Source organism: Garra rufa, chromosome 22 (genome assembly GCF_049309525.1).
Source record: "Garra rufa chromosome 22, GarRuf1.0, whole genome shotgun sequence".
In the NCBI taxonomy this organism is placed as follows: Eukaryota; Metazoa; Chordata; class Actinopteri; order Cypriniformes; family Cyprinidae; genus Garra; species Garra rufa.
In genome coordinates, this window is record NC_133382.1 from 40,954,378 (window position 1) to 40,971,877 (window position 17,500).

At 26.0% G+C, this 17,500-nt stretch overlaps 1 protein-coding gene across 1 annotated transcript in view; it reads left to right on the forward strand.

Annotated features, from left to right (window-relative positions):
- The first annotated feature begins 1,272 nt into the window (after positions 1 to 1,272).
- LOC141297562 (calcium-activated potassium channel subunit alpha-1-like) overlaps positions 1,273 to 17,500 on the forward strand; it is an 89,044-nt gene continuing 72,816 nt past the window's right edge. Inside the window, exons 1-2 of the mRNA XM_073827978.1 lie at positions 1,273 to 1,326; positions 3,295 to 3,456. Of these exons, the coding sequence (XP_073684079.1) occupies positions 1,273 to 1,326; positions 3,295 to 3,456 (216 nt within the window). The remainder of the gene's footprint in view (positions 1,327 to 3,294; positions 3,457 to 17,500) is intronic.

Sequence of the window (17,500 nt, forward strand, 5' to 3'; positions counted from 1 at the left end):
GATGATTTTGAGATCCATCTTTTCACGCTGAGGACAACTGAGAGACTCATATGCAACTATTACAGAAGGTTCAAACACTCACTGATGCTCCAGAAGGAAAAACCATGCATTAAGAGCCGGGGGTGAAAACTTTTGAACAGAATGAAGATTTTTCTTATTTTGCTTAAACATCTTTTTTTTTTTTCATTCAGTTCAGCTCTTCATTCTTTTGGTTTTCCAGCATTTTTGTGTATTTGAACCCTTTCCAACAATGACTGATGATTTTGAGATCCATCTTTTCACGCTGAGGACAACTGAGAGACTCATATGCAACTATTACAGAAGGTTCAAACACTCACTGATGCTCCAGAAGGAAAAACATGCATTAAGAGCCGGGGGTGAAAACTTTTGAACAGAATGGAGATTTTTCTTATTTTGCTTAAATATCTTTTTTTTTTTTTCATTTAGTTCAGCCCTTCAGAAGCTATAAAACATACATGTTTTACAGAATGAATATGTGTACATTTTTCTTATTTACACTAAAATTCATTTTTTTTTTTTTGTCATTTAGTACTGCCCTTCAGAAGCTATAAAACATACATGTTTCCCAGAAGACAAAATAAGTTACATTTACCCTAAATTTATTCCAAAAGTTTTCACCCCCGTCTCTTAATGCATTGTGTTTCCTTCTGGAGCATCAGTGAGTCCCTCAGTGTGAAAAGATGGATCTCAAAATCATATAGTCATTGTTTGATTGGAAAGGGATGAGTAAAGTTTCCAAATATGTGTGCATGTAAAAATTCACCTTTGCAGAATGAAGCCGTCTGTAGACATGTTTAAAGCATCGAATGTATTCATGTAGCAAAAGGTGGACACACAAAAGTGTAAATAGCCGCTTATTCAGGTCATTTTTATGAAATGTAGTTTTGTTTTAGTTGTTTGTAGATGATTGTCCACTTCATCAACACAGTTTGGTCTCTGTGTCCTGGTTTGTTTTACTGACTGAGAAACGGCTTCAGATGATTCGACACAGGCGGAGGGTGAATCAGGGCAAAAGTAGCCTAATGTTAGTGTAATCTGTTAACCACACGCATTATAAACCAGTCTGTTTATGTGAGAACCAGTTATGGGTGTCATGTCACAAATATTTTGTTTCCAGTATTTCCTGAGTGTTTCTAGGTGTGTGCGTGTTGGGCGTCTCACATATGTGGCATTCTCTGGCCGGCGTGTTTGAGCGTGACACCTGACTCCAGCGCCGCCGTCTCCTGTTTTAGACACTCAGTATGAGGCTCCATGGGAAGCGTTAGCAGCGCTGTGTGCCGTCATACAGAAGCGTGTGAAGGTCACGTGTGTTTGCTGTACACAAGCGTCACAATTATCACATGTGGGCCTGTGTATGATTGCGCAAATGCTTTTTCGTGAATACACATTTGATAAATAAAATATAAAATGATTCAATTCTTATGGAGATCAATAGTTTTAAACCATACTTTTGGAGTACATGGAGAATTAAAACACAACATGCAGGACTTTCACACGCCAAAATGAGAGAAAGGCACTGTTGTTTACTCATTACCTTGATTATTTATAACTAAAAAGATAATCTTTTTTAAAACAATTCTTCTGAAATGTCAACTTTCTCATCTGATTTGTCAATCCCACTCATTTTTTCTCATTTAATATGTAAAATTTTCTGCAATTTTTCAATCTTAATGTCACATTTTATGGTTACTTATTCACTTTAATACAAAATATATGCATTTTTCATTCAAATAAAGCACCTTTTTTTCTAAATGCTCTCTGACATATTTAATTTAATTTAATTATTTTATTTTTTGTATTCTATTCTATTATTATTTTTGTATTCTATTAGGAATTTTATTGTGACATTATTTTAATGACAATTAAACATGTTAATTATTATCACTGTAATGCACACAGACTTTGTGCTTTTAATTTTTTTATTTCTGTATTTGCAATATTGATAATTCTCATTAGATTATAATTTCTGTAATAAATTATATATTTTTTACCATATTGCAGTAATTATAATGAAGTGTTTTTATTATTATTATTATTATTATTATTATTATTATTATTAATAAATGAATTGCATTACTTATAATAATACCATAATGTATACATACTTTTTTGCATTACAGTTATAAAGTAATAAAACATATTTTTTAAATAATTTATATTTGAGTTTGATTTGACAAATTAATTGCTGTAATTCAGTAATTTTTACTATTTATTTATTTATTTATTTAAGTCAGAATAATTCTAATTAGATTATAATTTCTGCAATACAATATATTTTTTACTATATTAAAGTAATAATAAAATGTTAATTATATTATAATATTATTTATTTAAATCAGAATACATTAAATGCATTTTAATACATAAAAAAAACATAAAATATCATACTTTTTACACAGTAATTAAAAATTTAACATAATTTTGATCGGTTGATTGATTGATTTGTTTGTTTGTCTATTTATTTATTTATTACAGAATAAAATAAATGCAGTAGAACTAATAGTACCATAACACAATATTTTTTTTATATAATTTATTTATATAGTTTATATAATTATGCATAGTGCAATAAGCTTTTTATGGGAATAAGAAAAACTTAAAAATATATGTGTGGTTTTACATTTATAATTTAAATATATATTTTTAAAGAATGTATACATTTGAATTTGAGGCTGAAAATGTTTGTAATTTTTACTCTTTATTTATTTTATTCATAATAAATGAAATGCATTAAAATAACACAATACATGTTCATGGTAATAAGAAACTTAATTTAAAACATTTTATTTTACATTTGAATTTATACAGCTGACATTAACAAAAATCATATTTTTGATCAGAAATTTAAGTACTGTAATTCAGTAATTTTGTACTATTTTTTTGTTTATTTAAATCAGAATAAATTAAGTGAGGTACAACTAATAATACTTTATATATTATTTATACTTTTTATACAGTAATGAAAAACTGATTTGATTTCCTATTTTTTTTATATTTAACATTTTTTAAAGAATTTATATTAGAATTTGAGGTTGAAAATCTTTCAGTTGACATTAAAATAAAATTAAATCTGAATTCCCATTAAATTGCAATTACTGTAATACAGTTCCATATTAATGTACTTATAAAATCAGATGCATCTAATAGTACCATAATGTATTCATGCATTTTTGCATTATGGTAACTAAAAAAAACAACAATTTTTTCATCTGAATTTAAGTGTGAAAATGACTCCGTTTACATTAAACTATTTCTATGTATGTGTGTTCACAGAATGTGCAGCGGGTCAGTAACCCGGTGGTCCTCGGTGACGGTGTGATTAAAGCGGGTCATCGGGAGACAGAGGCGGCGGCCAGCGAGGTGGGATGGATGACCTCTGTGAAGGACTGGGCCGGGGTCATGATCTCCGCTCAGACGCTCACGGGCCGCGTGCTGGTGAGTCCAAACACCTGCATTCTCTCTCTCTCTCAGCTTTGTTAATTACAACTCACACTGACAAGAAAACAAAGAACAATCCTTAAACTCACCGTCACATGTATTCCAAACCTGACTTTCATTTTCTGTGTGAGGAATGATGACAAGAGCTGAAGAATTACTTTCAAATCATCATTATTAAATAGTTTAATTGTGACGTAAATGTCATGTATGATGAGGCAGGGCTGCGTGAGTCATTGAAAAAAACAAACAAAGATGTGATATGGATTATTATAGGGCTGCTCAATTCTGGAACTTTATATGATTGGTTAATTTAAAGATAGCAATACAATAAAGATACAAATGAAACAGTTTTCTTTTGGATTTAATGTAAGATAAAACAGCATAGTCTTCACTGTATGAATTAAACATGCTTTGTTTTTTGTAAGAAATATTTTGACTTTATTCTCATAATTTTGACCTTATTTTTATAATATTTCGACTTTATTCTCATAACTTTTACTTTATTCTCATTTTTATTTTCAGAATATTTTGACTTTATTCTCATAATTTCAATTTATTCTCATTTTTATTTTCGTAATATTTCGACTTTACTCTCATAATTTCGACTTTATTTTAATTTTTATTTTCGTAATATTTCGACTTTACTCTCATAATTTCGACTTTATTCTCGTAATTCCGTCTTTATTCTTGAAATATTTAGACTTTATTCTCATAATTTTGACCTTATTTTCATAATATTTCGACTTTATTCTCATAATTTTTTACTTTATTCTCATTTTTATTTTCATGATATTTTGACTTTATTCTCATAATTTTTACTTTATTCTCGCAATTTGGCTTTATTCTCATCATTTTTACTTTATTTTAGTAATATTTCATCTTTATTCTTGAAATATTTCTACTTTATTCTCATAATTTTTACTTTATTCTCATTTTTATTTTCATAATATTTCGACTTTATTCTTATAATTTCAACTTTATTCTCGTAATTCCTTCTTTATTCTTGAAATATTTCAACTTTATTCTTATAATTTTGACTTTATTTTAGTAATATTTCATCTTTATTCTTGAAATATTTCTACTTTATTCTCATAATTTTTACTTTATTCTCATTTTTATTTTCATAATATTTCGACTTTATTCTTATTTCAACTTTATTCTCGTAATTCCTTCTTTATTCTTGAAATATTTCAACTTTATTCTCATAATTTTTACTTTATTTTAGTAATATTTCATCTTTATTCTTGAAATATTTAGACTTTATTCTCATAATTTTTACTTTATTTTTGTAATATTTTGTCTTTATTCTTGAAATATTTAGACTTTATTCTCAAAATTTTAACTTTATTTTAGTAATATTTCGACTTTATTCTTGAAATATTTGGACTTTATTCTCATCATTTTTACTTTATTTTAGTAATATTTCGTCTTTATTCTTGAAATATTTCAACTTTTCTCATAATTTTTACTTTATTTTTGTAATATTTTAACTTTATTCTCAGAATTTTGACTTCGTTCTTGCAATTTGACTTTATTCTCGAAATATTTCAAGAATGAAGTCGAAATATTACAAAAATAAAGTAAAAATTATGAGAATAAAGTCGAAATATTTCAAATTATTCTTATAATTTCGACTTTATTCTCATTTTAATTTTCGTAATATTTTGATTTTATTCTCACTTTTATTTTCGTAATATTTAGACTTTATTCTCATAATTTCGACTTTATTCTCGTAATTCCGTATTTATTCTTGAAATATTTAGACTTTATTCTCATAATTTTTACTTTATTCTCATAATATTTCAACTTTGTTCTCATAATTTCGTCTTTTTTCGAAAATAAAGTTTAAATTGCGAGAATAAAATCGAAATATTACAAGAATATTCTCATAATTCCGATTTTATTCTTAAAATATTTAGACATTTATTCTCGGAATTTCAAGTTGATTTTTGTAATATTTCAACTTTATTCTCATAATTTCAACTGTTTTGAAAAAATATTTTCAAAAATAAAGTTGAAATTCCAAGAATAAAATCAAAATATTCTGAGAATATTCTGTAAATAATTGAATGTAAAATAAAACAGCATAATCTTCACAGTATGAGTTAAACATGCTTTGTTTCTTATAAAAACTACAAAAGTCCCTCCGTCAAGGGCAGTGAGTGATTTAGTCTTTGTCTTTTGTTGTTTGATGAACATTAAGCACAGAGACAGCAGAAGGAATATTACTTGTGGCCACTTTAAGAGCTGCACGGATCCAATATACTGTTACACACAGATTGTCATTCTCAACTGTTTACGTTCATTTCAGACATAACTGATGAAGGTTTACACAAATAATCTCCAAACATCACATTTTGACATAAATTTGCATGCATTTGGCTCTTTAGGTACTCTTTCATGCTTTTAAAAACACAAAATCAAATAAACATTATTAATAAACATAAATCAAGCACGTCCTATTTGATGCAAGTCATGTTACATGATTTGACTGATTTGCATGAGAAATTGGGCTTTTATAGAGAAGCGAAAGCACACAAAAGGGGCAGAATCGGGGGCAATAATCATTTTATCTTGATTATTGTATTTTCATAATAGTTTGAAGCCGAAATCAAAATCGAAATTGAATTTCGATTAATTGCACAGCTCGAAAATAGTTGTGCTGCTTAATATTTTATGTGAACTGATACAGTGTCCCTGATGGTCGTGATGTTGAGCTGATGAGGGGAAGGAGTGAGTTGGTTTGTTTGTAATGATGTGATGTGAGGGTTTAGAGGGTTTGTCACGCAGGCGGCACATGTTGGGTAACGTTAGCGGGATTGTGACTGTATGACGGCTTACAGCAAAGACTTAAACCAGAGCAGATTATCCTGAGAGTCCAGAGACCCACTGTCTGCCTGATGATACACTCAAACACACACACAAAGAATTCTATACAGTGTCGTATATCAGTAGCAGGATAATGTATCTCTCACACACACCTAGCGTGACAGTGTTTACACACACGCTCCTGATGTGTCTGATCACATGACTTATTTATATGCCACCAGATGCTGCGGTTTCCATGGAGGAAACCATCAATTTCGACTTTATCCTTGTAATATTTTGACTTTATTCTTGTAATATTTCAATTTTTATTCTCATACTTTGTTTATTCTTGTAATTTTGGCTTTATTTTCTTAATATTTCAATTTTATTCTTGAAATATTTTTACTTTTATTCTCAAAATTTTGACTTTATTTTTGTAATATTTTGACTTTATTCCCATAATTTTGACTTTTTCAAAAATATTTTGAAAATAAAGTTTAAATTATGAAAATAAAATCGAAATATTATGAGAATATTCTCATAATTCCAACTTTATTCTTGAAATATTTTGACTCTATTCTCGTCATTTTTGGCTTTATTTTTATCATATTTCAGCTTCATTCTCAAAATATCTTGACTTTATTTCTCATAATATTTCAGCTTTATTCTCGTAATTCCGACTTTATTCTTGAAATATTTTGACTTTATTCCTACAATTTTAACTTTTATTCTCATAATTTTAACTTTTTCGAAAATAAAGGTAAAATTACAAGAATAAAATCAAAATATTCCAAGAATATTATTGTGATTCCGACTTTATTCTTGGAATACTTGAAATATTACTTTATTCTCGTAATATTTAGATTTTTATTCTCATACTTTGTTTATTCCCGTAATTTTGGCTTTATTTTTTTTATATTTCGACTTTATTCTTGAAATATTTAGACTATATTCTCATTAATTTTGACTTCTCATAATTCCGTCTTTATTCTTGAAATATTTTTACTTTTATTCTCAAAATTTGGACTATTTTTGTAATATTTCGACTTTATTCCCATAATTTTGACTTTTTCGAAAAAATATTTCGAAATTAAAGTTTAAATTACGATAATAAAATTGAAATATTACGATAATATACACGTATTAACACTAATTCCATGTTTATTCGTGTAATATTTAGACTTTTCTCAGAATTTCAACTTTATTTTTGTAATATTTCGACTTTATTCCTGTAATTTAAACTTTATTCTCGCAATATTTCGACTTTATTGTCTTAATTTAGACTTTTTCGAAAATATTTAGAAAATAACGTTTAAATTATGAGAATAAAATCGAAATATTATGAGAATATTCTCATAATTCCAACTTTATTCTTGAAATATTTTGACTCCATTCTCATCATATTTCAGCTTCATTCTCAAAATATCTTGACTTTATTTCTCATAATATTTCAGCTTTATTCTCGTAATTTCGACTTTATTCTTGAAATATTTTGACTTTATTTTCGTAATATTTTGACTTTATTCCTACAATTTTGACTTTTCTCATAATATTTCAACTTTATTCTCATAATTTTAACTTTTTCGAAAATAAAGGTAAAATTACAAGAATAAAATCAAAATATTCCAAGAATAATATTCTAATTCCGACTTTATTCTTGAAATACTTGAAATATTACTTTATTATCGTAATATTTCGATTTTATTCTAACAATTTCAATTTATTCTTGTAATTTCAGATTTATTTTCATAATATTTTGACTTTATTCTCGGAATTTCAACTTTATTTTCGTAATATTTTTACTTTATTCCTGTATATTCGACTTTATTCTCAGAATATTCTCATAATTTTGACTTGACGAAAATATTTAGAAAATTAAGGTAAAATTACGAGAATAAATTCGAAATATTACAATAATATTGTCGTAATTCCAACTTTATTCTTGAAATATTTAGATTATATTCTTATAATTTCAACTTTATTTTCGTAATATTTTGACTTTATTCCTGTAATTTTGACTTTATTCTCATAATTTTGACTTTATCGAAAATATTTTTCGAAAATAAAGGTAAACTTACAAGAATAAAATCAAAATATTCCAAGAATAATATTCTAATTCCGACTTTATTCTTGAAATACTTGAAATATTACTTTATTATCGTAATATTTCGATTTTATTCCAACAATTTCAATTTATTCTTGTAATTTCAGATTTATTTTCATAATATTTTGACTTTATTCTCGGAATTTCAACTTTATTTTCGTAATATTTTTACTTTATTCCTGTATATTCGACTTTATTCTCAGAATATTCTCATAATTTTGACTTGACGAAAATATTTAGAAAATTAAGGTAAAATTACGAGAATAAATTCGAAATATTACAATAATATTGTCGTAATTCCAACTTTATTCTTGAAATATTTAGATTTTATTCTTATAATTTCAACTTTATTTTCGTAATATTTTGACTTTATTCCTGTAATTTTGACTTTATTCTCATAATTTTGACTTTATCGAAAATATTTTTCGAAAATAAAGGTAAACTTACAAGAATAAAATCAAAATATTCCAAGAATAATATTCTAATTCCGACTTTATTCTTGAAATACTTGAAATATTACTTTATTATCGTAATATTTCGATTTTATTCCAACAATTTCAATTTATTCTTGTAATTTCAGATTTATTTTCATAATATTTTGACTTTATTCTCGGAATTTCAACTTTATTTTCGTAATATTTTTACTTTATTCCTGTATATTCGACTTTATTCTCAGAATATTCTCATAATTTTGACTTGACGAAAATATTTAGAAAATTAAGGTAAAATTACGAGAATAAATTCGAAATATTACAATAATATTGTCGTAATTCCAACTTTATTCTTGAAATATTTAGATTATATTCTTATAATTTCAACTTTATTTTCGTAATATTTTGACTTTATTCCTGTAATTTTGACTTTATTCTCATAATTTTGACTTTATCGAAAATATTTTTCGAAAATAAAGGTAAACTTACAAGAATAAAATCAAAATATTCCAAGAATAATATTCTAATTCCGACTTTATTCTTGAAATACTTGAAATATTACTTTATTATCGTAATATTTCGATTTTATTCCAACAATTTCAATTTATTCTTGTAATTTCAGATTTATTTTCATAATATTTTGACTTTATTCTCGGAATTTCAACTTTATTTTCGTAATATTTTTACTTTATTCCTGTATATTCGACTTTATTCTCAGAATATTCTCATAATTTTGACTTGACGAAAATATTTAGAAAATTAAGGTAAAATTACGAGAATAAATTCGAAATATTACAATAATATTGTCGTAATTCCAACTTTATTCTTGAAATATTTAGATTTTATTCTTATAATTTCAACTTTATTTTCGTAATATTTTGACTTTATTCCTGTAATTTTGACTTTATTCTCATAATTTTGACTTTATCGAAAATATTTTTCGAAAATAAAGGTAAACTTACAAGAATAAAATCAAAATATTCCAAGAATAATATTCTAATTCCGACTTTATTCTTGAAATACTTGAAATATTACTTTATTATCGTAATATTTCGATTTTATTCCAACAATTTCAATTTATTCTTGTAATTTCAGATTTATTTTCATAATATTTTGACTTTATTCTCGGAATTTCAACTTTATTTTCGTAATATTTTTACTTTATTCCTGTATATTCGACTTTATTCTCAGAATATTCTCATAATTTTGACTTGACGAAAATATTTAGAAAATTAAGGTAAAATTACGAGAATAAATTCGAAATATTACAATAATATTGTCGTAATTCCAACTTTATTCTTGAAATATTTAGATTTTATTCTTATAATTTCAACTTTATTTTCGTAATATTTTGACTTTATTCCTGTAATTTTGACTTTATTCTCATAATTTTGACTTTATCGAAAATATTTTTCGAAAATAAAGGTAAACTTACAAGAATAAAATCTAAATATTACGAGAATATTCTCGTAATTCCAATTTAGTTACTCTAACACTGGCGTAGTTAATTCGGTGACTATTTTTTTCGATTTGTGTGCTAAAGCGTGGTTAATTGTGTGTGTGTGTGTGTGTGTGTGTGTGTGTGTGTGTGTGTGTGTGTGTGTGTGTGTGTGTGTGTGTGTGTGTGTGTGTGTGTGTGTGTGTGTGTGTGTGTGTGTGTGTGTGTGTGTGTGTGTGTGTGTGTGTGTGTGTGTGTGAGAGAGAGTGTGTTTTCTCTTTAGGGGACTTAGTGCTTGATTTATTCTCATCTCGAGTGCCTGTCGATTCAAACACCCTCCATCTGGAATCCAGATGAGATAGAAACCAACCAGTTAACTAGTTAACACATCCTGACATCTGTCAGACAGACTGCACTTATTAGTAGAGATGCACCGAATGTTCGGCAACCGAAATTATTCGGCCGAAAATAGCAAAAATGTTTGGTAGAATAAGTGAAAAGTGTATTTTTTAAATACAGTGGGTTTCAATTACTTTATGCAAAATATAAATTCTCAATAAAATAAAACCAGTAATAAAACTATAAAAAATAATCATTTTAAATAAGGTTGTAATAATCTTCATTAACTTTAAGTTTTGTTTAGAATCTGCTTCGACATTTTTGAGATTAAAAAAATTAAAACCTGTATATGGGTCAAAAAGACAAAAAAGGGTTTAAGCATGAAAACAATAAGTGTAATACTACTTTAAACTGTTGTTATTTTTCAGAAAAATAATAAAGTTTTCTGTTTAATTTAATTGCATTTTTCTGAGCAAAATATAAATATCATGCATTTTTCTCTTATTTACAAAAGACACTCACTAAAATGTCATTCAGTGTAACAATCTTGTCAGGCATGTTTACAAGAAAAAACAAATTATGACATATTAAAAGATGAATTACCTTCACCCCAAATAATAATTAGTTGTAATTCTACATTTTTTGGAAAATTTGCCACTATTCTATGTTTTGCCCATTTGTCAGTAAGAATTGTTTACTCATTTCAAACACAATCAAATTTAATATGCTCTCTTATTCTTTAATATATTTTAATATGCACAATTCAGAATAAGCATGTTGTTTGAAATTTTACATAAATATAGTGTTACACTCGAAGACAATGTAACATTATTTCAACCAATTTTTGACATATATATATATATATATATATATATATATATATATATATATATATATGTCATATATATGTATGTATAATTTATTTTACAAGAAAATTTTATTTCAGTCTTTCTACTTTACAATTGGCAACAGTTAGCATGTTTAAAATCAGAGCTGGGCTTCAGACGAGTGCGACGGGCCTCAATGTGAAAGCGGTGGACGGTCATTTGGTCTGGACAGTCAATGCAACGTTCTCCACCCACCCGTGATTTATCCGCTTCACCTGTCAGAGTCACGTCACGCAAACACCCGCGGGAAAACATGTCGCAATGCAAAAAATGGTCCTAAAAATAGATGCAGATATACAGAATATTTAGATATTATGCAATATAGAATTTCAGTTTTTTTATTATGATAATAATAATAGTAATAATACAATTAAACAAGATTAAATTTATGAATTAACATTACCATTAGTCAGGTGAAAGTTTTAGATCACGAAAACATCAAGAATATCATGTTGCAATGCAATGCCAAAAATAAATAAATAAAAATAAATAAATAAATAAAAACTAAAGAAAATAAAAAAGCTCCTAAAAATATGGTTGGTTTAATTTGCTTTATGCAAAAATAATAATAATAATAATAATAATAATAATAATAATAATAGTTAAATGAAACCAATAATTAAACTGTTTGTATTATTATTATTATTATTACAAACTAATAATAAAACTAGTTGTAGTAGTAATAATAATTAAAAATAAAATAAGGTTGTGTTATTCATTAATTTTACATTTCGTTTACTTTTTGCAAAATATATATTTTTATTTTTAATAATAAAATAAAAACAATAATAAAACTAATAATAATAATAAAGTGAGTCCAATAATTTAGTAGTAGTAGTAGTAGTAGTAGTAGTAGTAGTAATAATAATATAAGGTTGTTATTCTTCATTAATTTTTGCAAATTTATGCAAAATATAAATTCTTATCTCTCAATAATAATAATAATAATAATAATAATAATAATAAAAACAACAAAAATAATAATAATTATAATTATAATTAATTAAATAAATCCTATTAAACTATTAGTAGTAGTAGTAGTAGTAGTAGTAATAATAATAAAATAAGGTTGTACTATTCTTCCTTAATTTTAAATTTCATTTACTTTATGCAAAATTTAAATTCTTATTTCTTAATAATAATAGTAATAATAATAATAATAATAATAAAAACAATAATAAAACTATTATTATTAATAATAATAATAATTAACCAGTAATTAAACTACTACTAGTAGTAATAATAATAATAAATGAAACCAATAATAAAACTAGAAGTAGTAATAATATTAATAATATTGTTATATTATGTCTAATTATTTTTAAGTTTAATTTAGAATGTGTTAATTTCTTCATACATTTCTGATAAAAAAAATCAATCAATCCGTATTTGTAAATTAACATTAGTCAAAATAATGTTGAGTTATAGCTAGCATTTCTTGCACCAGTTTTTGCTACAGTACCTTTAAGTTTCCTAAATGTAAACAACCTCTGTTGCCAATTGTAGATCACGAAAACAGCATCAGGAAAGTCATGCAATAAATAGACATAGTTTCTATGCAAAATGTGCTTACTCATTGTTTTCTTTTTACTTTAAAAACAGCAAAGGTCATTAGTTTGATTCCTAGGGAATGCATGAACTGATCCAAAGTTCATCTTAAATACAATGCAAGCCATTGCTTTGAATAAAAGCATCCGAAAAAAAAAGAAAAAAGTGAAATCAAATGTAAATGAAATGTGACCCAGACGGGTTTTTTTCATCAGGTTGACCCAGTCAGAAACACACCGGTGAGAAAGAGATGCAGGTCGTTCCAGTTATGTCTCTGCCGGGACAAACACACTGTCCTGTTTTGTGAGCACACACACACACACACACACACACACACACACTGTAAGTGTTCTCCAGTCTCCTGCACAGGTCAGAGATCTATATTGGACAGACTGTGAGCCAGATTCATTAATGATAGCAGGTATTTCTAGAAGCACAGAGTCTACAGAGCTGTTAGTTCTGATGGATCTGTCTGGGCCTTCATAGAAATTAATACTTTTATTCATTAAGGACACATTCAGTTAATCAAAAGTGACAGTAAAGACATTAATAATGTTATGAAAGATTTCTATTTTAAATAAATGGTGATCTGTTGAACTTTCCATTCATCTGGGAATCCTGAAAAGTAACATGTATGACAGTTTCCACAAAAATATTGGGCAGCACAACTGTTTTTAACACTGATAATTATCAGAAATGTTTTTTGAACAGCAAATCAGCATATTAGAATTATTTCTGAAGGATCATGTGACACTGAAGACTGGAATAATGATGCAAAAATATCAGCTTTGATCACAGAAATAAATTACATTTTAACGGATATTCACATAGAAAACAGCTATGTTAAATTGTAATAATATTTCACAATTTTTACTGTATTTTTGATCAAATAAATGCAGCCTTGGTGAGCAGAAATAAGACATGACTAAAATTGTCTGTTTCAAGTATTTTTATTTTTACTTATTTTGTTAATTAAAATTTACAACAGGTTTTAATTGTTAGCTTTATGTGTTTTTTATTATTATTAAGTGAAATTCACATCAGGTTTGGATTTTATTTTATTTTATATATTTTTATATTTTATTTTATTTTATTTTATTTTACAAAAGATTTCTGAAGGACTATGTGACACTGAAGACTGGAATAATGATGCTTTAAATTCAGTTTTGATCACTGCAATCAATTACAGTTTAACAGATATTTACATAGAAAAGAGTTACTTGAAATTGCAATAATATTTCACATATTTTCTGTTTTTCTGGTATTTTTAATCAAATAAATGCAGCCTTGGTGAGCAGAAGAGACATTAAATTGGCTGTTTCGAGTATTTTTTTTTTATTTGAAATAAAATTAAAAAGTAAACTTAAATTATTTTATTTTATTAAAATTCATAGCAGGTGTACATTCTTAGCTTTTTTTTATTGTGAAATTTACATCAGGTTTGGATTGTTTTATTTTATTTGAAATTCACAGCTGATTTAAATTATTAGCTAATTAAATATGTATTTTTTTTAAGGGGACAGATTTCCATCTTGATGGTGTAAATGAAGCGGTGCGGTCAGTGTTTACACCGCTAGTTAAAGTGAGTGAGTTGCTAGAGAACAAATTGAGAGAAAGAGATGAAATAATCTGCTCTCATTGAGGAGATGGGACTGAAAATCCTCTTTGTCCTCTTCCACATGCTCAGAGTTTCTAGCGGAACAGGCGTCTCGATTCCAAACGCTTGTTATGAAATTCCTCTTATTTGATTCTCGTACACAAAATATCATCAGAGCATTACATCACAGCACTGGATTACACTCAGATTCTGCCGCCGCTGCTGCTGCTGTGCAGGGAGTCACTGCACGAGTTCAGACACAAATTAATATTCTTTCATTTGTTCAAAACCCTGCTTTTGCATTATGACTATTTGTGGCAAGTTTGAATATGCATAAGTGCAAATGCATTTTTTATTTATTTATTTTTTAAATATATATATATATAAGAACTAACAGTGTGATCTCATTAGAGCTTGCAGGTAATCATATAGTTAGAGAAAATATCAACACAAATATGATAGAAATATTCAAATTTGGATTTAAAAAATAAAAAATATTTAAAACCAGAAAATTTATATAAATTTTCACAGAATATTAATATTATATATATATATAATTTTTTTTATATTTTATTTAATTTTGATTAATTAAAATATATTTTATTTACATTTTTTTTAGTTTTGATGTATGTTGTATTTTAATTGCAGTTTATTTAAATATATATTTTTTAGTTTTTATTTGATTTAATACATTTTAGTTATGTTTTCATTATTTTTATATAAAGTAAACATAACTTTTAAAAATTACAGCTAACATCATAAAACGCAATAAAAACATAACATCATAAAAAAACAATACTTTTTTTTTTATAATTTTTTGCAAATGAACACTTCATGTTAAATAATAATATTAATATTCTGTGAAAATTTATATAAATTTTCTGGTTTTAAAATATTTTTTATTTTTTAAATCCAAATTTGAATATTTCTATCATATTTGTGTTGATATTTTCTCTAACTATACCTGCAAGCTCTAATGAGATCACACTGTTAGTTCTCATAGCTTTTGACTGTCATTTATAATTTATGAAATCGCAGTGACTAACTCTCTCCATCCTTCACAAAGCACTTGAACACAAGATCTGTGACATTTCCATTGCTTTACTACAGACACTCATTTACAGAGCGCTGCGAGGATGAGGAGGATGAAGAGCTCTTTCAATAATTCACTAGCTGCTGTAAATACTCTCTCTCTCTCTCTCTTTCTCTCTCTCTCTCTGTCTCTCTCTCGTGTTTGTTGACAGATGAAGGAAGTTCAGGCTCCTGCCGTCTCTCTGTATCTGCCGTATTCAAGCCATTAAATGCAGTGACATTTCTGACAGAGACAGAATCAAGCGTTTGGCGTCTGATCCATAACGAGCTCAACCTTTATTAGCCTTTACAGCTCTTATATATCCGCTTTACTGATTCTTTGACTAAAAGCTGCTCAGCTGAATGAGAAACTGACCAAACACACTTCTTGTTTGTTGTTTTGTTTAGTGCTGACCTTTAAGCCTTTAAGTCTGTTTTTTATATTCATTTATATATGTTATATACATTTTCAGAGAATATTAATGTTATTATTTAAAAAAACAGTTTTTAACTATTTACAAAAATCATATGTTTTTATTGTGGATTCCAGTTAATCTCAATCAAACTCCAGTTGCATTATTTTGATATAAAGTAAACATAACTTTAAAAATTTCAGCTAACATCATAAAACGCAATAAAAACATAACATCATAAAAAACAATACTTTTTTTATACAGTTTTTTGCAAATTAACACTTCATGTTAAATAATAATATTAATATTCTCTGAAAATTTATATAAATGAATAAAAAACAGACTTAAAGGCTTAAAGGTCAGCACTAAACAAAACAACCAAAGAAGTGTTTTTTTATATATTTTTAAAATAGATTTTTTGTTTTCACTTTAATTTTGGCATTTTTGTAGTGTTTTTGTAATTTTTAAACTGTATGATTGATTTTATGATTGATTTAATATCAGTTTTCAGTATGTTTGATATGAGCATGAGCATGAATATTATTGCTAATACTCAATTTTACATTTCTTAATATTTAATTATTAATTTAATTATTTTAATAATTAGTATTTTTAAACATTTTTTCAGTTTTTATAATTTTGTATTAGTTTTTTAAACAATATCATTTTTTGGGGTTTAATGATTGATTTCATATCTGTTTTTAATCTGTTTTATCTATATCTGAGCATAAATGTTAATGTTAATATGTAATAATTTAAGTTAATGACTCTTTTTAATATTTAATAATTGATATTTGCTAATTTTAAAAATAAACAATTTAATTTATTTAATAGATTTAATGTTTTTTTTATTTTGATTTTACTTACTTTATGCAATTTTGTTATTTTTCTGAGCTTTTACTTCAACTCTAACTAAAGAAAATGAGAAATTTTGCCTTAAAATAAAATAACATATATATTAGTTATAGTTGCCGAATAATTTATTTTTATTATAAATGTATTATTATTATTATTATTATTATTATTATTATTATTATTATTTATTATTATTATTTATTACAGTACTTCAACTTAAACTAAAAGATTTGCCCTAAAATAAAATAACACACACACACACACACACACACACACACATATATATTAATTCATTTTTAATTATTACAGTACTTCAACTTAAACTAAAAGAAAAAATGAGAAATTTGCCTTAATATTATTGTTGGTATTCTTTCCTTATAAGAGAAAAACTTCTCACTTGAATTGTGTTCATGTGCTGGAAGTTGCCTGTATGCTGTCAACTTTTAATAGCAGACTTGAATGGTAGTTTAAGAGCTAAAAGATGTGAGTTTTTAAATTTAATATTGCTATTATTAAAGGTTTATAAAAGGTTTTTTTTTCAATTGCAGGA